This window comes from Wasmannia auropunctata, unplaced genomic scaffold, assembly GCF_000956235.1.
Source record: "Wasmannia auropunctata unplaced genomic scaffold, wasmannia.A_1.0 LD336052.1, whole genome shotgun sequence".
Classification (NCBI taxonomy): domain Eukaryota; kingdom Metazoa; phylum Arthropoda; class Insecta; order Hymenoptera; family Formicidae; genus Wasmannia; species Wasmannia auropunctata.
In genome coordinates, this window is record NW_012026838.1 from 784,097 (window position 1) to 810,152 (window position 26,056).

A 26,056-nucleotide genomic window follows, 5' to 3' on the forward strand; every position below is an offset into this window, starting at 1 on the left:
TTGTACTCGTTTTACAAGATCACGATCGCGCCGATCTGAACGCGTCCGCGGATGTTAACACACTCGTTTTACAAGAGCACGATTGCGCAAATTTTTGACTTAACATAATAGGCATCGTATCGTAACGTGCACGCGTTTATTTCCACTCGCGTGAAAATCCCAACGCGAAAGCGCGCGCGCGTAATCTCATTTAGAAAGTACGTGAAAATTAATTCCCATAAAATCCCTCCTCGTATAAGGCCTGTACTAGTAGGCGACCGCGGTGGCGCGGTATCGCCGAAAAACGGCTATCGTTAACGGCGTCAATTAAACGGTGGTACATTAAAGCCATCCGTCGAGATCGAACGAAGTTCGAGGGAAGTGTCGCCTATCGGAGGAGAGACTCTCTCTCTCTCTCTCTCTCTCTCTCTCTCTCGCTCTCTCTCTCTCTCTCTCTCTCTCTCTCTCTCCTCTAAATGCGCACGGATAGGGGTGAATGAGTTCGGTATCGACGCGACTAGATTACTGTCGCGAAAACATTGTCGCGTTCGTTGAACAGGAGACTCGTCTTGTACGCGAGTAAAATTCGCTCGTGCGCGGGCGACTAGCATCTTGAGCGTTTCCCTTCTTCTTCTTTTCGCGATAAAGGAGACATCACGGCTATGTTGATTACAGGTCGGTTTTTCCTTTTATTTTTCCTTTTTTGTCCCTGCAAATTATGGTTCTCTTACGCGTCATATCGATCCCGCTTCACTCAACATGTTATACGCACTGCATAGACGTGTTCCTCCCAATGATATATTTAAATCTTATGCCGTGCAACGAATATCGAATATGCAAGGTATCGCGTACACGGCACGGGAATATTTAATGCCGCGTTCACGATTGAACGGCTTTGTCATTAATGCGGGCGCCCCTCCCGATTAAACTTTGCCTGCCCGAAGTGACCTGTTTCGCCCTTTTATAGGCATCAGCGGTGACAATTAAGACGCACTCATGAAATATTAAACCGACCAATAGTGAACTATAATTTCTCAGCTAACGAGGCGCTCACCCGTTGATTAGGAGACATCGGTCCTACATGTAAAGCATATCGAAAAACTGAAATAAATATTCATATTATGATCACTGATAATTCGCCTATAGTGGTCTCGACTTATTATTACCCGTGAAATTATAATTATAACAGAGGAGCAAGAATTACTAAAGAGCCATATAATTCTGTGATTCGCCACGCGCTGCGTATCTTACGCTGCATTAAATTTGCAGAAATCTGATCTTTCATACCTACAATTTCATACCTTTTATAAAATTAATTTTCCTTGTGAAAGAACAATATTATGTTTAAATTGCAAGTAATATTTATAATATTGTTACGTTATATTTGAAAAATCTCATAATATTTGGTAAAATAAAATCTGCAGCATTACTTTGTAATTTGTGTTTTGCATTCTATATGATATCTGAAAATGTTCTCGATGCCTGACATCGAGACATGTTTGACATATCTGCATTGCTGCAATGTGTCATATCTCGAAAAATGACATTTTTGAGTTATTCATTGGAAAAGATGGATTTTGGCGTGTACTTTTATCTGGCGATGAATAACTCAAAATTGTCAATTTTCGAGATATGACACTATTGCAGCAATGCCGCGATATGACAAAACATATTGTAAATTATTGTAGATTAATACAGTAATCTATATAAAATACACACATTGCGGGATATATCGTTGACGCACTAATCCTGCACTAGTCCCGAATTCGATGCTAGGATCAGAAGTTGAAGAAGATAATTTTTTCATCTACTCTCATCTTTATTGCGCGCGCATGTTATCATTCCGAGCAATAATTTTCTAAGAAATAGACTCAGCAAAGTAACGAGCAAGATTGCCTAATAATTTCCCCCGATTTGCGTATCTCCCGAAAGTTTGACATATTCACGTTTAGTCTGGAAGAAGTTCCGAACTTTATTTGGGAAAGTTTGCGCGCACGCGCGCGCGCGCGAGAGAGAGAGAGAGAGAGAGAAATATGTACACGAAATGGTTGTGGCTGCGTGAATGCCGTGTTGAAATTTTGATGAGAGCACGGTGGTAAGGTGTTTCTGATGGGCGAATGTTGATGGTCCGAAACTTTTGTGGCATTTACCCTAAAAACGTCATTAGGCTTGATCGCGGACTTTCGGCCAGGAACTTTTTCCTTGACAATGTAAATTTCACGCCGCGTATCACTTAATACAGTATGAAGTTCAAGGATATTTTTCATTATCAGATTTGTTTGTATTATTGGAAATTAACGTCTTTTATATTCCACCGTTTATCGTACTGCATGAATTAACTGCATTGTTTACTTGCACAGTGATAATAAGGATCAAAAAGTCAAATTATATATAGCTTTGTTAGTATATAAGTCAAATTATATTATAATTATGTGACACTTATTGTACTTTAAACAATTATGACTAGGCAAGTGAAATAAAAAAGGCTTTTCATGCTTCCTACACAATATATAAATACCGTATTATGTTTTTTATATTTCAAAAATATATTGTTATACGTTATAAAAGTTGTACGTTATACAAATGTCTGAAAAATGGCAAAAACATATTTTCACTGCGTCGTAAATATTGTACAACGTTCCAAAAATAGTCCCAATTTAGATATGATAAGGAGTAATATTCATAATTGCACCTGTTTACAATATTTTACAACTACATTTTTATCTACAACATTTTTCGGTTGCGGTTAGATCGAGGTTAGATACTTATTGAGGTCATCTGTTGATAAGCTAAGTACTTTTTCTCGTGTCACTGATCGTCTTTCCAGCTAAGCGTGCGAGGTAAAATGTGGGTCGCATTGCACACAAGGAACGTGCATTATTGTCTAAATTATTTTATGCTGTATAGTTTTTGCTTCCAATATCAGAGAGAGAGTCTAAGTTTTTATGTATAAAAATTTGTGTATGTATTTATGTGAAGAAAGAATATTTAAACTATTATTATAGTTCATATTTAAAGATATATATTTAATATTTATTATATATGATAAATATTAATATATATATATAATATAATTATAATTATATATGTATATAATATATATATAATTATATTATTGCAATATATATATGTATTTTATACATTTCATTTATATATTATAATTGTTAAACATTCTTTTTTCAATTTTCCGATCAACTTGCGTCAAGAATTTAAATTAAGTTTTCAAATATCAGATATCGTTCTCGGTAGACACGAGACCGTAGACTTGGAGCAAAAAGAATTTCTTCTCGTGCTCTTTCATTTTGCGTACTCAAAACCATCGAGTACATACTCGCTAGTCTTCGTGCTGTAGTACAGATCCTAGTACCAACCGCGACACTACCGGTACTCAGCTCGTAACGACTCTTTGCAGCGACGAGGACGATCGATCGAGGTGCTCTCGGTCCGCACGTGCGCAGATTACGTTATTCTCTCTTTCTCTTTCCCTTCCTCCCTCTCTCTATTTCTGTCTCTCTCTATCTTCCTCCTCTGCTTTCCTTTATCATCTCTATCTTCGTCTCTTCCTTCTCATCGCTCCTGTCTCTCTTTCTCTGCCCCTCTCTCTCTCTCTCTCTCTCTCTCTCTCTCTCTCTCTCTCTGTCTGTCTCTCTATACTACCATACTACGTCACTGGTCGTCGAAGTGAGCTAACATAGCCATCCTTCTATAGAGTCGCCTACGCACTCGCATACATGCACGCTCACGCACACAAACACGTATATACATGTATGCGCATGTACGTGTCGATACACACATCGATCCGATGGCGAGGGTGGGCGATGTGGCTTCACGGTGGTGCCGAATGCCTCACGAATCTTAATACAAAGAGTGGTGAATATACGTACGCGTGGTATAAGAAAAGCCACGTGGCCACGTCAACCCGACACGTGTATGCCGATCACCCTTGTTTGCAAATCTCCTTTCACACATCATTCGGCAATTCAATGTCAATCGCGAAGGTCAACCGATCTCTCGTATATGACTTGATTTAAATTTATTATCAGCGTGACGTACAAAATATGGCGTGGAAAAGAGGCAGTTTTTCCCCGGACTGTTGTTTTTTAAATGTCTGGCCGTGCATTTCTGAAAATTTCATGTAAAACGGGATTTACCAACGGCCACACTAGCTTTACCTAGAATTACGGGGGCTCGCTTTCTGCGTAAATTTTCTTCGCATTTAAGCGCACGACATTTCCCATAAGGGACGAGCGCGACGATCCCCTTTGGCTGTACACCAGGCGAACACTTTTTTTTAATGAAAAAAAAAACGATCCGCGTCGCCGGCGATCAAGCTCACTGTCTTCAAATATTCTTCCTCGCTTTACAATCCCCATCTCCCCCTCCCCCACCCTCGTTCATTTCGTTTCTTTTACTTTCATCGATCGTCGCGTCTCCGAGCATCGCACGACGGTTAACGCAAGGATGACGCCAGCGTTGAAGTGAAAGAAAAGCGGCGGACGATAAGACACGTTCGTTTTTCCTATACACGAGATCGCTCGTGCGCGCTCGCGCGTACATGTGCGAGATCGAGTTTGTGTCACGAGCGAATCTTTACCTCGGTTGTCACGATCACGGATTTCACGCGACGTTAATCCGCCCCGAGAAGCCACGTGATGTCAAGCGACACGCGCCATCCGTGTAATTCTCGACCCTCGTTCGGACACAAGTCTCCGCGAGCGGAGAACTGTCGGTCTTGCTCGGTAGATGATTGAAAAAAAAATTAACGATTGTTCGAGAAGTCCTAATAATCGCATATAATAGTAATAGAGCGTGCCCGAAAGCTCAAAGTACGCCCGAAGGTGTGCCGAAATAGCTCATCTCGCATCTACAGCCATACTTTGCGCCGGCTATACATAGATATCGATCCACGAAAGATTCCACGCCGCGGCCGCTCTATGGCGAAACTGAAATCTCTGAAAAAAAAAAAAAAAAAAAGAAACTCCAATATGCGAATATTGCACGCGTATATTATTCGCCGCAGAATAAATGCTAATCCCTGAATTTCCATTATTGAGCGAACTTTAGCGAAATTGTCGGAAGAAATTGAAAGTTATTATTGTCGACATAAATTCGTTTCTCTCGGACGCATCATTGGATCGTCGCTCAAAAAATGTAATCTGAACAATAGAGATTTGAGATTTAATACACAGAACGGGATAATCACGGATAATCGCGCGCGTTCGTTTGATGCTATGTTTGACGTTAATTGTAGCCGGTATCTGATTTTCTCGTGCCCGCACTTCGCGATTCTCGCATATGCTCCGGCATATCAAGAGGGGCGGCATTTAGCGCCGAAGGAACACAAAGAAAGAACACGGGCCATTGTTTGCGCCGTGGGAGTGTGCGTAACATCGATCCGCGAGAGCCGGCCGTGTGCTAATGAAGTACGAATCTCCGCGGCGCAAAGAGCGATGGCACGTGGTGCGTTATTGTCGCATGCGTGTTCCCGTTCCGCCTTTGGCTCCCTTATTGCGTAAATACTTCAAGGTCGCGTGACAACGTTGTCGGCGTCAACCCGGTCGGACGGGCGGATTTTCCGACGATCGATGTCCGATTTCTTATTTTTCGTTATATAGCACAGCGCACGAATGTCCGACGACGAGCCGCCGACACGCAATGGACGTGTCTATTCTCGTCGTCTTTTATAAAACTTAGAAACGCGTACGGCCGTCCCTCCTGCTTAAATAAGAGATAGAGAGAGGCTCCGAGTGTACGCCGTTAATGAATAGTACATCGAACGCGCACTCTCGAACAACAGAACTCTTTAGCCGAGGGTCCGTTGACCAGGTAAGCGAGGGACGCTTCGTCAATCGATATTGCGCTTCTCGCATAGATTTCCATTTCGCCTACCTGGCCTATCTTTACTTGAGTCACTTATCCTATATGCGTCCGACGTGACGTACTCTCGTACCGCATATCCCTGATTTCCGTCGAACGAATTTAGATTGCCGTGCACCGAGTTCGCCGTCCGTTCGAGCGTGTTCGTTACTTTCAGCCGCGAGTTCTCCCGATTTGCGTTCCTGTTCCTCGGAAGCGACGGAACTTGGCGGCCAACTTTCTCCCGAAGTTATCGACGATGTGCGATTGTTGCAATTCTACTTCCTGTAGATAGTCGCGTTATAAGTTGAGTTCTTTTCTTTGGAGTATAGCTTTTATTTTGTCGGTACATTCCTCAATAGTACACGGTCTGTCCTTCAAAAGTAATAAGACTATAATTCTGGAAGAATCATTTTATTGAAAATACGCTTAATATTTTTCAAAGCATGTTCCTTGAGCGTCAATATAGCGGTACCAGCGTTACTGCCACTCTTCTTAACAGCGCAGGAAATCTTGGTCAGACATATCTTACAGAACACCCGTTGCGGCTGCTTAGATCTTTTTAAGAGTCCCAAAACAGTGTCCGACATTTTTGAGATTCCAAGCAGTGACAAGTGTTCTGGAAGGCATGTCCGATCAAGACTTCCTGTACTGCTGCGAAGAGTCAGCAACGCTGAAACTGCTGCATTGACGCTCAAGGATCCTACTTCAAAAAATATTAAAAATGTAAATGTAGTGAAAATAGCCTAATAAGAACCGACACGGGTGTTGGTGTGTTAAATTCTTATTGTTATACAATACCCAACCACACGCGATCTGCGCGCCGCACGGTTTGTCGGATTTGACACATGCAGTTCTTTGCGTGAAGTCGGAAATTTGTAACTTATATTTAAATTGGCAAACAATTTAATATCTTTCGATGCTAATATGCATCTTATAAGTTGCGTATTAGCATCGAAAGATATTAAATTGTTCGTTAATTTAATTATAAGTTACAAATTTCCGAGTTCAATACCCAACCACACGCGATCTGCGCGCCGCACGGTTTGTCGGACTTTGACACACAGCTCTTTGCGAGAAGTCGGAAACTTGTAATTTATAATTAAATTGACGAACAATTTAATATCTTTCGATATTAATATATGCATCTTATAGATACTTATCTTATAGATGCATATTAGCATCGAAAGATATTAAATTGTTCGTCATTTTAATTATAAGTCACAAGTTTCCGACTTCTCGCAAAGAGCCGTGCGGCGTGCAGATCGCGTGTGGTTGGATATTGTAACAATAAGAATTTAACACACCAACACCCGTGTCGGCTCTTATAGGCTATTTTCACTAGATTTGATTTATTCATTAGAGCCCATTGTTTTTAATTTAATTTTAATATTAAATGTATTTTCAATAAAACGGTTTTTCCAGAATTAGTCTTATTACTTTAGGGACAGACCATGTTTTTCAGCTTCGCGGAAATATCGATTTTTCTTGTCAAATACACATCGACATTGATTATAAATTGCGATTCTTTTTCTCCCTTAGTCACGAAATATGGATTTTCGTTCCTCTATTTGTACAATTTTGTTTTTTTAAATAAAAATTAGATTTTCTCTCTCGTGAATTATTCTAAAATGGCTTCCAAAATTTGATACTATCACCCTTTCGTACAGACGGAACGCACAGACGAACTGGCGATGTATGCGCGCTTCCTAGTGATCATCGATCCGCTTTTAAAGGGGCGTTCACACTGGCGATATACCTATATACGGCTGGCGTTGGCGGGGAAGTGCTGGGCGGGAAAGCGATAGTATAGAGAAGGGGACTCCCCGTGGCAGTCCCAGGGGACCAATGACCCCCAGGCTCGATCACTGTGTCGCGATGTTCGTCACCGCGACACAGGCGACTTTATAAACGATACTGTAAACTCGGGTAGCTCTCGGATCGCGAATATTCGAGGCGAGTTGTCGTTAGGCGATGAAGAAACGGTGAGTGCATAAGGCAACGAGAGAAACGGATAGAGGAAGCGAGCTGGAGAAAGTGAAGTAGCGACGACGAAGGTCGTCGACTTCCGGAAGGAAGAACGAGAAAGAAAGAATCCCGAAGGAGGAAGGAATAGAGAAGGATAACGTATCGAGAGACTAGTAAAAGCGAAGTGGAAGAGAGACGAACAAAGAGAAGGAGAGAGAAGAGAACGACGAAGAGCTACTCTCCGTCCATCGATTTTTTTCCTCTTGACTTTAGGTCGTCCTCTTCATCTCTCTTTCGGTTTCTTGATCCCTTCTCTCTCTTTCTCTCCATTCGTTTCCCGATCCTATCTCCCTTTTTCGCGCGGTTTCTTCCTCTTCGTGCGGCGGGAACGTGGGCGTGGACGTGGGCGAGGTGAATTCAGGGCCGGCGAGCGTCGGCCGATCCCGGACCGGATGTCTCGTAAATCGTGCCCGGGTGCCCGGCTCTCGGATGGTCTCGTCCCCTCGTCGTCGACAGCTACGTCCCTGCCGATCCAATTCTATGGCGGGAGATCTCCTCGGATTCCATCGTAGAGTAGAACGGAATCGGGCACAAGGGAGTGTGCAGTACACTCCGCGAGAAAATATCGCCGACTATTATTGTAGTTACAGGCGGATGCGCGCGAATTTGATTAACTCGGCCTTTCGATCGGGATCGAATTCTATGAAACCTACGAAAAAAGGATTCGGATTCGCGATCGATTGAACAATTGCAAGTTCAAAAAATTGAGCTGCAGTATTATATCCGACTTCAGATATACGAATTTCGTGTAATTTATAGATTTATTGTATGTATGAGCATGTTCGATTGCGTTTTTTCGCGTGATTTGTGTACGCAAGCTTACTTCGCAATTACTGTATATACAGAATTATGCTTGTGCCGACACGTTTGTCAGAATCGTTTACGGTTTGTTGCATCTATAGGGTATTGCAAATACATATTAGATAGTATAATATAACAGGTTGCGCGGCAGACTTGCAGGAGCAGGCGCAACTCAGTAAGTAAGGAGTGTTTAGTACTTTTAAAATTTTTAGTGTTATTGAGCCGCGTTTGTCCCTCATGCAGTCTGCCGCGCAACCTGTTATACTGCCGAGTGCACCCTGTACAATGGATACATTCAGCAGACAAAGCAGATTAATAAGCGCTCAGTGATTCTCTCACGTAGTAGATTTTTGGCCATCATACTGCCTGACATGTCTACATGCAACACCCAGTACATATGTCGGCGCACGTGAATTAATTTCGAGGATTACGGGAATGGCGATGTGCGAACCCTTCCTGCTGTTTCCTGCGTATTGATTCATCATTATATCATCGAGAACAACACTAGAGCTGTCTGTTTTTTTTCAATTATCGCTTGATTACTCGACGTTGCACTCGACTCGCGCGTTTCTTGCAACATGCGCAGAAAATCTTATCAACGGGTGATGTACATCCTGTTGATTTACAAAGTTGCACGACGAATACTAATCGGAGCGATACTTTGAGACATATTTTCAACCGAACTCTTTCTGTGACATGTTGCCACGTGGAGGATGGATGATTACGAAAGAGAATTATGCAAGAAGTAGCGCCGTACGAGCAAATAATGAGAAAAATATCGTCGTTACATGATGCCAATGTAACTCCATATCCAAGATAGGATATCGCTTTTGCTTACGTTATAGATAGCGCGATTCTTCTCTGCGCATTTCTCACGGACGCGCGTATACTCTCTCTCTTTCTATTATATTGTAATATAAAATCCTATTATTCTTTATATACAATGAAATTAAAACACACGCAGCTTGTTCAACGGAAATTTGAAACCTGAACTGCAAATTGAAATCCGATCGTAATTCAGGTCTGAATATTCAGAAATGTCAGGAATATATATACGTATATACGGGACCGATCCTCTCGCGAGATCGTTACGCCGGAATAACAAATTGATTTCTCCCACCCTGCTTCCCTCCGACCGCCCCGGCGGCCGTTCGCTCGCGAGAGGGTTAAACCCCGGTGAAATTTTTGCTTCCTGTCCGGCATTTCCCTCCTCCTCTCCGCGACCCACCGCGCTTTCGAATTCCCCGTGCCCGATCGATGAACGTTCGTGTCATACGACGACGACCATGACGACGACGACGACGACGACGACGACGACGACGACGACGACGACGACGACAACGACGACGACGACGATGACGATGACGATGACGACGACGACGACAAGGGCCCTCCTCTAATGCTTCTCCCTCTCATTAAAGCCGTCCGTCCGCTCGTCCTCGTCGGCGGAGAGTAGCATCCTAATGCTATTTACACAAGTGCTCTGCCGTGGCGAAAGGGCGTTCGGGCGCCTTTCGAGGCCGTGTGCATGTGCACACGTAGCGCAGATCGCACGATCAAGCACCGTGTAATCCCAAACGCGAGAGAGACCGGGAGACTTTCCGGCCGGGTCTCTCTTTGTCCCTTCTGAGAGACCCGCGTCTATTAATTGCCGACGAAGTCCTTTTGTTCCTCGCGTTTCATTAACGAGACACGAGGAGGAGAATTTAGTGCAAGCTACTCTTCTGCGCCGTGGCGAATCGATAACCTACGGATACCGATTTCCGTAAACGTTACAAAGGCACGAAATCGTCGTCGGTTAGTTCCGCGTTCTACTTTGTAGCCAGTCCAAACAGAATTGTTTATCGCCAACATCTCAAAATAAATATAAATTTAAAATGTTTTTATTTTCTGTCTGCCACGTCGAAAAATATGTTTTTATGTAACACGAATAAATATTTATTTCTGATGGTAATGCCGGGTGAATACATTAACGGCGAATTTTATTTGTGTCATATGACATATAGTCGTATTTGTCCTCAATGGGGAGGAAAAGTAAACAAACTTGTTATTCTATTGCATAGAATTTAGACGTCATTCGAAGGACAAATGAGAAAGTCGCGGTGTTATACTAATTAATCCAAGGCTGATTTATTGAAGCAGCTTCCAAGCGCGCCAAGCGGCCTAAACATAATAAATGAAGCGGTATCCTTCACGAAACAACGACGTTCTTCGCAGACGTCCTTCCTGGCGTGACCGGTGAAGAGAATTAGCATACCGTCACTGGATAACCTTATATCCTTTCTACCCACGTATTCTTATCGGTCCTTCGGATCTATATTCGAGCCTATATAAATCCTAAATGCGGACTTGCGCAAAGACGCTTTTTCCGTCGTCGTTTGCCATCGTCGTCATCGTCGTCGACGTCGTCGCCGTCGATTAGGCATAGACAAACGAACGTAGGACGAGAAGCGTTTGCCACGACCCAGTTTCGCGTTGTGCCAATACTAAGCCGATCGCGCATCCGAGCAGGCGGTCCTAATTAAAGACGTCTCCGATCGCCAATTAGCAGCCGAGCGTCCCGCCGCAGGATCGCGAGACTGGCGACTTCCTGATTGAAACCTCCTCCGCAAGACGAAACTGCGCGTTTCGTGCGAGCGTTGCCAAAAGTTTCAATGTACCCAGCACGCACAATTTCGGGGATTCTATTCTAAGCATTGAACAGGCGACGTAGAACACGGAACTTGGTAGACCTTCGTGAGACGGTGAGGATAAAAGAGCTGATCTTGAAGAAAACGAGTTACGAGTGGAAATTTACTGAAACTAAACTTTACGTGGAAATTTTTGTTATCGCGTTCCACTTATTTTTTTTTCAACAAGGGGCTTCTATTTTTGTTGCTAATTACGTCTAACGACGGTCATTAATCCTTCCTTCGACGCCTTCGCGGGGAAGGGTACGGTAGATCATGCTCGACCTGTCGACGTAGGAGGCGCGATACCGAAGGCGCTGTCGTACGGGGCGTTCGATCTAATTTAAATATTTAACAGTGTCGATGTACGACGTGCGACGTGCGATCGGCTCGTTATAAGCCCGAGTGTCAAGCCCCGAGTGCGGTGGAGTTTGTTAGTCATGTCGCGGTAGCGCGGCCGCTACGTCGGTATTAAAATGTAAATGAACCTGGTCGCACCAACGACGACGACACCGCACCGTCGTCGCGTCACCGTCGCGAGTCGTCGTCGATTCCACCAGGGATCGGCGAGTCAAACGGAATCGCGAAGCAGCAGTCTCTCGCTCGATGACTCGCATGCATAAAGGTATGACGAATCTCTTGTGAGGGCGAGGGTCTCTGGGGGGAGGGGGAAGATTGCGAACGGTCGATATATAAATGATATAAATTTAATCGTCCGGGATAGGGACGCATTTCACATGCGTGTGAACATGTCGCCGCATGTTAGTAGCAGACACGGAAGGGATCAACGTGTACCTCCTGCGATCGTGCCCTACCCTGACGTCGATCTTCTTTTAACCGTTGCTTCGTCGCCTCTGCTTTTGCTCATCTCTGATCGCCTTCGTGGCCACTCGATGGAATTAACAACATTGTGTTTTCGTACACCCGGCGTTCGTCGCGATCGTTATTAAAGCCGACCTATTTGCGCGCGAGTACGCGAAGCATCGATGCCACTTTGTTCATTTTTTTTTTATATTTCCTCGTTCACCTCTTTCGCTCTAAATATATCCGAGATGCCGCGCGCTCGCTAGCACGCCCTCCATGCGTTTCATCGGACGTATATCGCGCTCTGAATGAACGTTTAATTATATCAAACAGTGGTGTAATTTATATGATTAGATAACACAGCAGGAAAAAATATGTAGTAATCATCACTATCAATCGACTTCATTCCGACTAACAGACTCAAGATCGTCATTCGCCCATAATTTTCTCACAGTTAATAGAATTCGTTTGTTTATTTCGAGAGAAGTAAATACATTATTCGCTTTGAAATGCATTAATTTCAGCGTGCTGTTTACCGAAATGAATTGTGTTTTTTATAGAAATTTAACATCAATCTAATTAAAATTTAATTTTAGTTAAATAAATCGCGTGTATACTGAGCTGTTTTCAAATTATATAAAATTTCAATTTAGATAAAATATTCGAGAATTAATATTATTATTATATATTCGAGATTTATTAATTCTAAAATAATACTCAAATAAGATACATTTTCTCATAAAATAACGTATTAAGCATATTTTAATCTCAGTGACCTCACACCGGAGTCTACTAGACTTCGGTATTTCTTTATCTCTGTTATGAAATTTAAGCCTTTTTATATTTTCATTCGATGATGCTACTTGCACAATCAGTCATTTCGTTTTTTTTTTCACTCGCTTGTCAGAGTCATTACTGGCTCAGTAAAGGAAACTTGAGACCACGATGTGAGGTGTAAGGCGAAAAAAAAAACAAACGTGAGGATTAATGTTTACCTGCCAAACAACGGATGCCATAGTTGCGATTCGTCCGGCGAGCTCGCGGTAGAGCTCACTTCCGGTTCTTGCTTGAGCAGTCCATTGCGCACTCTGAGCAAGGGCGAATAGGGGTTGATGCGCGATCGGCCGCCGTTCGATAAGTCTATGGGCTGCGTCGTGGGCATCAACGTGCAGATCGGCTTGCAACTGAGTTTGGGTCTGCCAGCAGCAATGGTGAGCCCGTTGCCTCTCAGGCCGTTGCTGTTCGCTGAACCGGACGATCTTTTGTTAATGGCGCCGTTAACGGTGGTTCTAGGTTGCTGCGGCTGCGAGTGCCGCGATCTGGAAACCGGGCCTTCGCCATGGTCCAACACATGCTGTAAATGCGCCAGCGATATTACGAGCAGATCGGGATCACGAAGAAGATCGGGCCTGGTAAGAGCCTCGGGTAGCCTGAGTTCGGGCCTGCTGGCCAGTAACTTCGGTATCTCTGTTGCTGGCGCAGCAGCCAAGTCTGGCAAATAGTCGCGAGGTACTAGGAGAGGATCGGGGATCAGATGGCCGACAGTCTCGATCAGTTCGCGGAGCTGTCTGGCCGGATCCCAGAGTTTCTCCGTGCTGCTGGCGCAGGTGATTTGATCTTGATTAGCGAAATGGCCCTTCATTCTGATGACGGTCTTTCGGTAATAGGCGGCGTGATTCCTTTGCTGCTGCTCGGTCATCGGTTGCCACTCGGCAGACATCGGTCTCTTAGGCGCGGCGCGTTCTGTCGTTCCGTAATAGGCACTACGGATGACGCCGCTGGACATTGGCCTGCCGGAATTTCTCACCTCTTGATTGTGAATGTTCAGACGTTCCTGGAAGCTGCGCTGATTAGTCGTTCTCGCGTTTCTGTCGATGCTCGAATGCATGAGTCGGGAGGTAGGCTGATCGACGACGTTTTGATCGGAGCGAACTGGCACTCCCTTCGTCTTCTCGTAATCCCGTGGATCCGCGCAGCTGGATGAAGCCAGGATATTTTTGAGCGTCAATTCGCTCTTGGCATCCTCCGAGCAGGACACCGAACATGGCGGACTAGGGAGCAATCTCTCGAGATATGTCGACGATGGTCTTCTAGACGCGGGAGAAGAAGGAATTCCGCTGGGCTGCGGCGAGACCACCACGGTGCCGCGCGATCGTAGCTCCTTCAGGATCTGCTCATCGAAGTGCTCGAGGTCCTGATATTTATCCTTGGCCTGCGCCTCGCTATTTCTACCAGAGCCGAGCCAGGCAGAATCGCTCTTCGCATTTTCCAGCGGGGTTTTGCGATCCTTGGCATCCTCCTGATTGTTATTGGTACTGTGCCCGTTGTAGTAATCCGCGTCGATACCGTCGTACGCAAGTGAATCCGTCTTCTGCTGTCTAAGGTCTTCCAGAACTTGCGAGTCGCAATCGTCCTCGTCCTCCTCCTCATCTCCGTCCTCCTCGTGAGGAAACTCGTTCATCTTTATTTCCTCCGGATACACGTCAACTTTGTTGAAGCTAACGGTGCTCTCGGGCGATTCGACGCGATGCTTCGTGCTCGGTGATGTTGTTAGCTGACCGGAGATATTTTTGTAACTCGGTATAACAATCGATTGACCTGACAGATTGCGAGACGAGCCATCGCGATCGAAGCCGTTCGCGTTCTTCAATAGTTTCTCGACGCATTCCGCTTGAGAATCCGGCGATCTGCTCGACGAGGACGCCTTTGAGGGTGGTCTCGCAGGCGGCACAATCTTACCGATCTCAGGCGTATGGTTCCTCATTATGGACACCGAGAGTCCCGGCGTATTCCTTAGGGCGTCGAGGAGCTTCGAGCTGTCGTAATTGAGCTTCAACGGTTCGCCGGGTTCGTCTGGCGCTTCCTCTTCCTCGGTCGGTATGCTCGGCTGCCACGTGACGATGGAGTCCGATCCGCATTTCGGTCGATCGACGAAACCGCCGTCAGCCTCGGCGACTTTGCAGGAACTCGGAGTCGTCTCTTCAGTAACGTCGGCGTTACTCTTCAACGAAAGAAGATCATCCTCCACCCGGGTCTTCTTGCCTTCCATGTCCTGCAGATAGCAAGGCAAACCCTCCAGGACCTTCTCCTCGTGTACCTCCAGCTTATCATCGAGCTCGCCGTCTTGGTCGACAATCTCAGTCTCGTAACTGGATACGCTCCTCGTTCGATCCTTTATGTCGTCGGGCTCCACGTTCTGCTCTCTTTCAGCGGATTGTTTCTCGTCGAGGACCTCGTAAGTCTTGGTGGAATCTGTAGGCAGATCGGCACTAGGAGTATCAGTGGCGAGAACGGGCGAGGCCGTGGCGTCTATCATATTCAATATGTCCTGAATACCCGCCTTGTTCATCCGACTGGATTTCTCGCTGTTCTCTTGCTCCTCTTCCTCCTCCTCCTCCTCCTCCTCCTCCTCCTCCTCCTCCTCTTCCTCCTCCTCCTCTTCCTCCTCTATCTCGTCCATTTCTTCCTCCCTTTCCTCCTCATCCTCTTCAGTGTTATTTTCATTCCGCTCATTATTTTTCTCTATCCGTTTCGCTTCATTTGCCGTCGCGTCCTTATTTTTCGCGTGGCGAACGACATTTTGATGCGCGCTCTCGGGGAGTTGCGACAGTTGCAGCAATTCCAGCACGACGCGCGGCTGGAATAGCTTGTCCATCTGCAGTCTCTCCAGGTCGATCCAGCCATTCAAGCTATTCTTAATCTTCAAGCTGGACAGACGATCCTTTGGTTTGTTCTGCTCGTGATTCTTATCTTTTTTACTTTTATTTTCTTCTGCGCTTACGTCATCCTTAATCTTGTCTTCCAAGGGAGAGGAATATCCTCGTCGATTCGTCTCTTCATCGTAACCTCGCCTCTTTTTGCCTGTGTCTTCGCCAGTAAGCAAACCGTTCGTCGTGCCGTTCGACGAATATATTCGCGGATGGCATCGAAGGGAGCTCGCCGTCGCACTCGCCGGCTCTTGGAGGCATCGTTTGCCGTTCTCCTTCTCGTCGTTGGACGAAACCGAGGAGGCCGGCGACGTGTCGACCATGCTCGACGCCGGCGTCTTTTTGCAGGCGGCGGCCGGGGCAATCGTGTACACGTTTGACGTGGTGCGCGGTATCGAACGCCATCCTTGCGCGGTCTTGGTGAGCTTGATACGATTACGTTTGTCGTAATCCTCGCATCTCACCTCGATGATCTTCTGCTCACGCTGCGACGCCCACAAGAAGATCGGGTTGACCTTCGGTCGCTTCTCCTCGGGCTCGTCCTGCGTCTCGCCCCGCGGCGCTTCGTCTCGGACGCGCTTCTGATGCTTCTGTTGATGATGGTGGTGATGATGGTGATGATGATGGCGTCTTTGACGACGGGGCACTGTGCCCCGCGCAGGGGCCCCGCTCATTACTCCATTCAACGAACGGTGATTACTCTGTCTCTCTCGTCCGACGGGATCGTCCTTCCGGTCTCTTGACTGGCGATCGATCGACGGCGACTTTGGCGATGATGACCGGCGACCGTTATCGGATTGTTGCAACCACCGCGTAATGCGACACGCGATTTTCTTTGCGCTCACGCGCGCGCGCGCAACCTGCCTACGTGTATGTTTTAGTCTGGTAATTCACATACTTCCGTTCGCGTATCCGCACGTCACGACGGCGTACCTCTTCGATGCGATGATCACGACGCGTTCGCCCGATTACCGTTCCGCGCATCGTAGACACCCGGTAGGCGCGCGCGAAGCGATCGCGCGGCGTGTGGATCGCGCGGATTCAATCGCGCCAGACCGAAACCCCGACCGTTCACCCGACTCGCTCCCGCGCGATCGATCCTCAAGGCCACCGCGCCATTGTCGACCCGGAACGAAGCTTCCGCCGATCCGGGACCAAACGTGTCCTGACGCACGCGGATGTAGCGATCACCACGTACGCTTCGTCGTTATCGTTCCGACGCGGCTGCTAGCTCGTCGACGTCTGCGGCACCCGATTCTGGATTCGGTCGCACCGTCGACGCCGCTAACGCTGACGAGGTCGCCGGCGTCCTAGCCGGCTATCGAACTGTGATACCGCTGACGTTGCGCCGCCGAACAGGGATACGCGAGTGCGACACGGGCGCGGGCGTCGATCCTCATCAAAACTCGTCACTGCGGCGCGTCGATTCGCACGAGCTCGCTACCGCTGAGCACCAAGTTTGACCCATCGGGCAGATAACGAGTCTTTCTCGCTGTTACGGTCTAGCTGTAACTACTTGCCTTCGCAAGTGCGCGAGGTGTTCCCTTCGAGAAACGCGAGGGACCACGAGGAAAGTAAACGTACCGGGCAACGTTCGGAGGAATCGCAGAGATTGAATTGGGGTGCGAACTTGGCGAACGATCAAGCAATCCGCAATCCGTACGTTCTGTCCGCGGCGAAACACCCGCCACGTATTCACTTTATACCCTCGATCACTCACGTTTATTCACACCCGTACGAATTTGGAGCACCGCGTCTTGGAATTGTCATCGATGACATAACACACGGTGCGGGCGTTGCAGGTCGCCCGGTACACGCTACACGCGAAGTCACTGCCTGGGAGCTACTGGCGGCGGTGTCTCTTCGTTGCTTTCCTCTACGCCGCCGCGGCTGCGGCCGCCGCCACCGCTGCCGCCACCGCCGTCGTCCTCGCCGCCCCCGCTCCGCGGAATCGCGACGCAGGTGCGGCTCGAGCGAACGTGGTCTTGAAAGTAACTCGAGAATAGAACGCTATCGTACGTTCTTTAAAACAATTAGAGAATTTTCAAATACATCTAGATATCTAGTAAATATTTTCGATCTTGAACATTTTTTTAATGAGATTTTTTTAATGTAATTTTACTCAATAATTATTGTATCTTAATTTTTTTTACGGGATGGAATGTTAATTCAAAGGTTGATTTAATAAAACGAAAATAATCATGTTACTTATAATAACAGAAAAATATTTTTTAAATTCTATATAATATATACGTAATTATATAAAAGATAAATTATTTTGTAATAGGTAATGTACCTCTAATATTATAAAAATATCTTACAAAAAAGTATATTATATATTTTTTAAGCGAATAATATGTTTTGAACATTTTTGGGAAACACTTTTTTTTTAAATAAATATTAAATAAATAGGTTTTTATTGATGCCGGTTTGCATTGGAAATTTATGATTTCAAATATTTCTGTCCGGTAATATTAAAGTTAAACATTACAATTTTGTTACATATTAAACGTGATGCAGAGGAAAATTATAATGAAAAATTTGTTCTCAACACTCCAAACGTTGGAACATGGTAAGATTACAAATAGTGACAGCACTGGTACGCTCTTATCCCTCGCCCCGAGGCTCGCGAGTGGAGTACCGACCGCGAAGAGAAGAAGAGAGACGGACAGACACAGAGTGGTGGGATAGATAAGGTTCCAGCGAGAGATAGATCGAGAGAGAGAGAGAGAGAGAGAAAGCAAGGGAAAAAGAGGGAGAGCGCTTCTGCACTGTACATGCACGCGTATACAGAGTGTACCGAAGGTAACAACATCGGGCACAATAGAGCCGATTGATTGCTGAAGGTCGGTCGTTGGAAAAAGTTAAGCTTTACGATCGTCTAATCGCCCCGACGACATCGTGTCGCACTCCACGAATCAAAATCCGTCAGCTCTCCCCTGCCGCTCCCCGTTACCCCCTCGCTCCGAACCCTCGCAAACGCATAATGCGTATGCACACGCCTATACAGTGTGGATCGAAGATATCTAGAATGGTTGCGGGGGGCAACGAGGTCGTGGTGAAAGCTATGCTCGCGTTAGAACTTGAAATTTCGTAAAATAAATTTAAATCGATAGATAACACATTTGGTGTCTACTTTGCTATCTTACTCTTTTTCTTTAAATAAATCCGTTTTGATTTATTACGCCCGAGAAACTTATATTTTTAGTCGATAATTAATGATGTTTACATACCGATACGATAACACGACGCGATATATGCAACTTAACTTCCGAACGTAATACATTATATATTGAACGAAGAGGCGATTAAGCGGCATAACTTTATCATCCTCTTTATTTATCTTCTTAAAGTGGCTATACTTTTATTGTATATCCGCGTAATAGTATCATGACTGCATATCGAAATTTTGATACAATGATACGTAAAAATATCAAGCGTGTTGCACTGTTGCATATCAAAATGTTATACAATGATACGCAATGGGCTTGATCGGCTATATCTATCGGTCTTTTGCCGTCATCAAAGCAGTGATACGCGAAATAATCGAGCGAACGTAATCTGAACAGCAGGGACCCGGAAATAAAATTTCGGTCCGGTTCCGATTATGGTCCGATGCTATATCCAATTACGGTCACTGTTATCGGTAAAAGAACTGAAACCGAAACTGAAAATTGAGTGTAGCCTCGGACCGTAACAGTAACCAGACTGAAATTTTTTTTCGGTCCGGGCCCCTGATTCTAAGAGCAGTAATTCGACACTTATTTATCTGACTGGTACTGCAGAACAATAATCGCTAATTTATAGGTGTCGTGTATCTTTTTCCGAATCGAAAAGTGAACCGAAAAACGGACCGAAAACTGAAAAAAGCTTTTATCGGTCCGTTCCATTAACCTGCAATGTTTCAGTCCGGTCTTCGGTTTCGGTTCGACTAAAATAACGGTTTCCATCTGGTTTCGGTTTCGATTTGCATCCGGATTCCTGCTGAACATGGACCTCCAGCACGTTCTTTTATTCTTCTATTTCTTCTAAATTTTGTCAAAAAATAAAAAGTCTATTATAGAATCGAAATTTCTGACAAAAATCAAGTGAAAGGTTGGATAAGTTAATTTATTTTTTTAACTAAATTGAGTGAAAATTAATGGGTTGCAATATTAATTTAATTACGTTAAATAATAAAAAAACATGTCAGCAAGGTGTCCGTGCGTAAAACAATTTATATAAACATAAAATATAATAATACAATGTATATGTTGTTAAGGCGAATAAAATATTCGAGGATTCCAGGTGCAAAAATGTATTATAAGCCACAATTTAGATTTATATAATTAAGCGAGTGTGCACACGTGTTCACGATCTAGCGAACAAAAAAGAGAGAGCACTACCGTAAGTCGCGATTAATCGATTACCATTGATCACTTATCACGTAGATAGGGAAACAATGCTCCTAATAAAGATTCGAGTATAATAAGAACGTGGATTGGATAAGTGAAATAAAATGTAACTCAACATATGTTACATATGAGTGAACGTTTTGACTTTTTGTTTAAGTCATCTCAACGCAAATTAATAACCAAAAAATAATTATGAAAGATGGAAGATTTATACCGCAAAGCTCAGAAATGTGTACTCGAACATTAGAGTTCTAATCCAGAAGGCCACCAAAGAGAAGAGAGTTGATCCATAATGTAGACATTTGTTTTATAACGACGCAAATTCGCAGACGAAAAATAGAAAAGAATAAAAATGCGTAAAATGAAATAAAGATACCTGTGCGGCGACAAAAGAGAGCGGCATGGGAAATTAAACAAAGAAATCAAATTACTTAAATCGTCACGAAAAGCGATAAATATTAAAATGTGTGTCATCTGAGAATAAGGTAATTTTCGGGAAAAAGATCATCTAGAGGATACACATAAAAAATCAGAGACATGGGATCAATAGGCAAAGTGATATGGATCTTTTCCCCGAAAATTATCTTATTCTCAGATGACACATATTTTAATATTTGACGCTTTTCGTGACGATTTAAGTAATTTGATTTCTTTATTTAATTTTTCATGCCGCTCTCTTTTGTCGCCGCACAGGTATCTTTACAATATGAATAATTAAATTTTAATATTTGATTTGCTTTTTTTTAATAAGCATAGATTTTTTATTTTATTAACAATAAGATTGCGTTCGGCACTTCGGGAAGCATGCTATTGTTGCTGTTACCGCTATTGTGTCATTCTATCCATAGCACTAATAGTGCTCCTCGCAGAGTTTAATGTATTCCATTTTACGCATAATGCGCATGTTGCATCATTTATCCTTGTATTCACCAAATGTTAATCAAAGATAAATTATTCATTACACAGCATACGAAAAACGAAATATACCCTAAATGTCCGTATCATGTTCCGCGCACTATTGGACACTGTACACTGCAAGCGTAGCGCCCGTTACGATTATTGAACTTTTTTTAAATTATATTTTTCTAATGTTTAAAATTTTATAAAAAGAAATGTTGGCATTTATATTCATTTTTACAAACGTAGATTAACTTTAATCTCGGTTTGACTTGTTAGTTTTTATTATCTTCTAGTTTTAAGAATTAGAAAAAGATAGAAAGTAAATTAAACTGAGATTAAAGTTAATCTACAATAAAATGCGCCTTAGAGAAATAAAAAATTTTTTTAACACAGAAAAAATATTAATAAATTAAAGTTTATATGTTTTAAAATAAACTAGTTGAAGTTTAACTATAAACAATAAGTTTAACTAACTGTAAGTTAAAAGTTTTTGACTTTTTTATTTAATTAGTTAACTAGTTGTTACCTAACTCTGAGTGAAAGTAATGGACTCGCTTATTATTTCCAGTTCTAATACTTTGAGAACACGTATCTGAAAAATTTTTGCCAAACGAAGAACTGGCCGTAGTTCATTCCTGATAAATGGTAGTCAAAATTATAATTAATAATACGAAAAAAAGGTACGTCGCGAAGGCGATAATATATCGGTGCATGGGAAAAGGCACGATCAGAGTTGAATTTGGAGTTGATTTCTGTCTCTCCGTCCTGTGTCCACAAATTTTGCACACATGTCGCCAACTACCGCACACTCCAAATCAGAGTAACCGGTGCAATTTTCGTGCGCGAAGGAATCTCGTAAAAGGGCGTGCGAAGGGGACAGACTTCTCGGTGCGAGCAACGAGGGTATAGTTTTTGATAGACAAATACTTTCACGCTAAGTGCCTCCAGTGAGGGGGACTCCGAATCGTGTTCACCCCAACACTGCGATACGAGCGATCGAGCGGGCAAACGAGGACGAGAAGAGAGAAAGAGAGAGAGAAAGAGGGGGGGGGGTGAAGTCGGGTTCTCTTCGAGAAGGGGAAAGGGCCACGATATGGGGCCGAAGGGGGGAATATTTTTATTAAAAAGGGCTAGTGGGGCGGGAAGGGAGAGGATTGGGGGAAAGATCATGGCGGTCCCCGACGAGGCCGCATTAAGCCATATTTCCGTACCTGCGATCGACGCACGCGAACTGAGAATTAATTGCATTAGCCTGTATAAGGGGATTGTGAGAGATGCAATCTCGTGTGACAATTGAGACGAAAAAAATTTATTAAAGATGCTTGAATTATATTTATTTAATCGCTGAACTGCTTTTATCGAAAAAAGAATTGCTAAATTTTTCGAGGAAGATAGTTTATTTTTGTTCTTATCGTAAAAAGCGGCGATAAATTTCATCAATTAATGATCTATTTTTTTCGTGCGTAAGAGTTACTCCACGTTACTCCACTTTCTGAATGACTTTTGCTGTCGAAATCAAACTGCGTATTTTTACCATTTCTGCTGTATCGTAATCGGAGGTTATTTTGAATCCCGGGACCCCTGATAACGGCGTCTGTTGTCGTATATTTATTTGCGCATTTAAGGCAAAGACGAGGCGAAGTACGTTCGTCAAGGTCGGGTGGACCATGCCGATGCGTGGTCACTGCGAAGCGCACGATGCGTGCACGGGGCGGAGGAACCGACGTCACTGACCGTGGATGCACGCGAGACTCGCGACAATTTCGCGCGTGACGTCGCGTTTCGGGCCCTTCGGCTCGAAAAGAACCCACGTTGCCTTGAATCCGGTTCTCGAAACCGCGTGATTGTGTCCGCGATCGCACGAACGATATACCCATCGAATATGCCCGAGATAAAACGAAGTTCCAGCGCGGAGTATCCATCGAAAGAGAAAGAGAAAGAAAGAAAGAGAGAGAGAGAGAGAAAGAAAAAAAAGAGAGAAATCTTTTCTCTAAAATAGTTCTTATGTGTATATTGATTGCAAATAATTGTATTGAATTATTGTTGTCATCATATCTAGAAATTGATCTTTACCTTTGAAAGGTAGCCTACACATAGAGAAGTTGCCGGCGATAAACGTTCGTGGAAACGCGGGGAAATGTGCGTTTAATTCTTATAACTCTGACGCGTAATTTTATTGCATATGCAAATTGCTTCTACGTACCGAGTTATTTAGTTAATTATATTTGCACACCGCGCGCAGTTCTCGATAGGATCAAAGAGCACATTGGCCACGGCTTAATTTAAAAAACAAAAACCGAACAGCGAACGCGCGAGGTCGATAGCGCGAAACGAAATAAAAGAAAGGTATTGATAATGTAAACCGCGCGAAGTATACTTATGCACAAATATACAAATGCGGCCAACCTGCTGACTCCGCGTTTCAATAATTCATGCGGAGCGCATATATCAAGGAAAGGCACGGAAAAGTTTTACGTTTCGAAGTTTCGCGTAGAGAAAAGATTTTAGTCGCCGAGAGAGAGAGAGAGAGAGAGAGAGAGAGAGAGAGAGAACTAGACCCTCTCCGCATTATACGTGTGTGCATGCGTGTATGTGTGACTTGGCCTGAACCTTGTAATAAAAACTTATTGTTAGACTGTCCGCGACCGCGACGTACTTTTACATCAGGTATAACGTATAATTCCGGGACGGTTTTACGTATATTCGTTCTTATTGAAAGTTTAATATTTTACGAGATTATTGCTGTCAACGAGTGCTTTTGGCCGGGGTACTTGAAACATCTTTCGCGAAATTTTCGTCACTCATAGGAAACATCGTTCTCTCAGAGCGAGAAGCTTCCGCGACAGTTCACCATTGTTCACGATTGCGATTCTTAGACCGTGACCGCAATGGAAAAAATATTAAGAGCCAGGAATAAATATAAGAATTGCAATCCATCAGAAACTTTGGAATACATGATTTTTGAGAGATGAAAATTCTTATATTTATTATTCCTGTTCTTAATATTTTCTCCAGCGTGCTCACGACCTTACAAAGAAATTTTTAAATGAAAAATTCATTAAATGCCACGTAAATACGCTGTCTTACCGACCGTTTGTAAACCTCGAAGTCTGCGGGACACTTTAACAGAGAGCAGTATAGTTCACGAGGCAAGCTTGAAGCGGATATCAGACAGAGTGGCATTGAGCTCTCCACGTGAATATTAACGTTATCCGGTTTTGCCTACATAAATCTTCCCGGTCTTTATTTTGCTTTCTTTTTACTCTTCAGCGAAAAGGATCATAAAATTCTAAAGGCAGAGGACTTTAAATTGAGTTACTTAATTGAATCAAATGCAAATTGAATCTCTATCATTAAATTTTTATTTGCGCTATAAAATATATGTAAAACTCCTCTAGAATCTTAATTTAAAATAGCCGACTTTTTTCTTAAAAAAAATATATAATGATTAGAAAAAGCGACGAGTACGAGTCAGCGCGGTAAAAATAATGCGCAGTGATAATTAAATTCAATTAAGTTAATTAAAGGAAACATTTAATTAACAAATTTGAGAAATTATAGTCACTAATTAATTAAAAATTATAGTCAATTTTTTTTTTTTCAATAAGATTCTTATCTGATTATTTTTACTTCCTAATATGATCATTACTCGAGCGGAAAAAATCTAAAGTAGTATAATTATTAACTACTGCAATGATCTACGTCAGATTCGAATCGATTACCGTCATTTTCTTGCTATGCATAGATCCTTTTTCGGAAATTCTACTTTTAATTCATACAATAAAAAATTGATAATAGAATCGTTTTCCTTCCTGCATGACGTCTGCTCGGAAATTGCTTTCATACATATGTAGGATATCCTGGACGTCACGACATGAGTTTCATAGTTACGCACCTACGCATCGCCCTCTCTTCCTCTCTCTCTTTCATGGCACGTCATCGGGTTCTCGCTCTTTCATCTCTCATTCTTCCGCCAGACGCCCGTACGCTCACCTTCCTCCGCCGACGCGAATGTAGGAAGAGATTGCGCGCACTACGTCAAACGTTTTATTTATAGCGCAGTCTCGGAGAGCCCGAGACTATCAATCGTCATAATGATATATTCGTCCGTGGAATTAATTGATATCACATCCAAACGCGAGTGGTGAACCGATTGTCAAATTTGAAGTTACCATCTGTACTGCGACGTATATACGTCACGGCGTATATCTATATCGGACCTTTGGACTATAACCCGGGCTTAGGTTAGTTAAAGAATGAAGAAGTCACCCACGCGAAAGTCGAATTCACTTCACGAACGATGAATCCGCCCGTTCGAATTTGGATCGTGTAAACAATTCTTGTCTTAAAAGAGTCCGGAGCTCAATCAGAGTGAAAGACGATAATACAAATCCCGCAGTTTGAATCTACATTTATGCGCTATTAATAGCATCAGATTGCATCCAGATAACGATTGTGTATACGTCAATAAGTATCTCATTTTTTTTTTACGTCAATAAGTTTCTTATTTTTTCCTCTATTTACAGAAAAACTGTTCTCAATTGCGTTTTCACGTACGCAAGTAATTTTTAGATACTTTTGTTTTCTCATCCGGGAGATCTGAAGAGAACTTCTTTTTTTTATATCTTCTCTTTTCACTTCGACGCAATAACGAAAACGAAAGATACAAGCTCAGAGTTGAGCGTCTAAACGACGTTTATAATAATACCACAATAATAATGACTCTTTGAAGAACATTCGGAATAGACGTTAGATATGAGTTTGTTTGCATCCCGTCGACCGAAATAGAGACGCAGTCTAAATTCTATACCTTGGCATAACGCCCTTGCGATGCCCACGCAGCCCAGCCTTCGTCTGCACTCCGTTTGTTGCACCCCGCTGGGTTTCACATGAAGCTGAAACATGTGGAACAGACACA

General features: G+C 43.6%; 2 protein-coding genes across 3 annotated transcripts in view; one reads left to right on the forward strand and one right to left on the reverse strand.

The window, feature by feature from the left end:
- LOC105451399 overlaps positions 1-17,715 on the reverse strand; it is a 23,035-nt gene extending 5,320 nt beyond the window's left edge. The window contains exon 1 of the mRNA XM_011691820.1: positions 13,133-17,715. Coding sequence (XP_011690122.1) covers positions 13,133-16,518 — 3,386 coding nt within the window. The 5' untranslated portion in view covers positions 16,519-17,715. The remainder of the gene's footprint in view (positions 1-13,132) is intronic.
- The window catches only part of LOC105451398 (G-protein coupled receptor Mth2-like), a 44,132-nt gene that overhangs the window by 8,500 nt on the left and 9,576 nt on the right, over positions 1-26,056 (forward strand). The window lies entirely within an intron of this gene.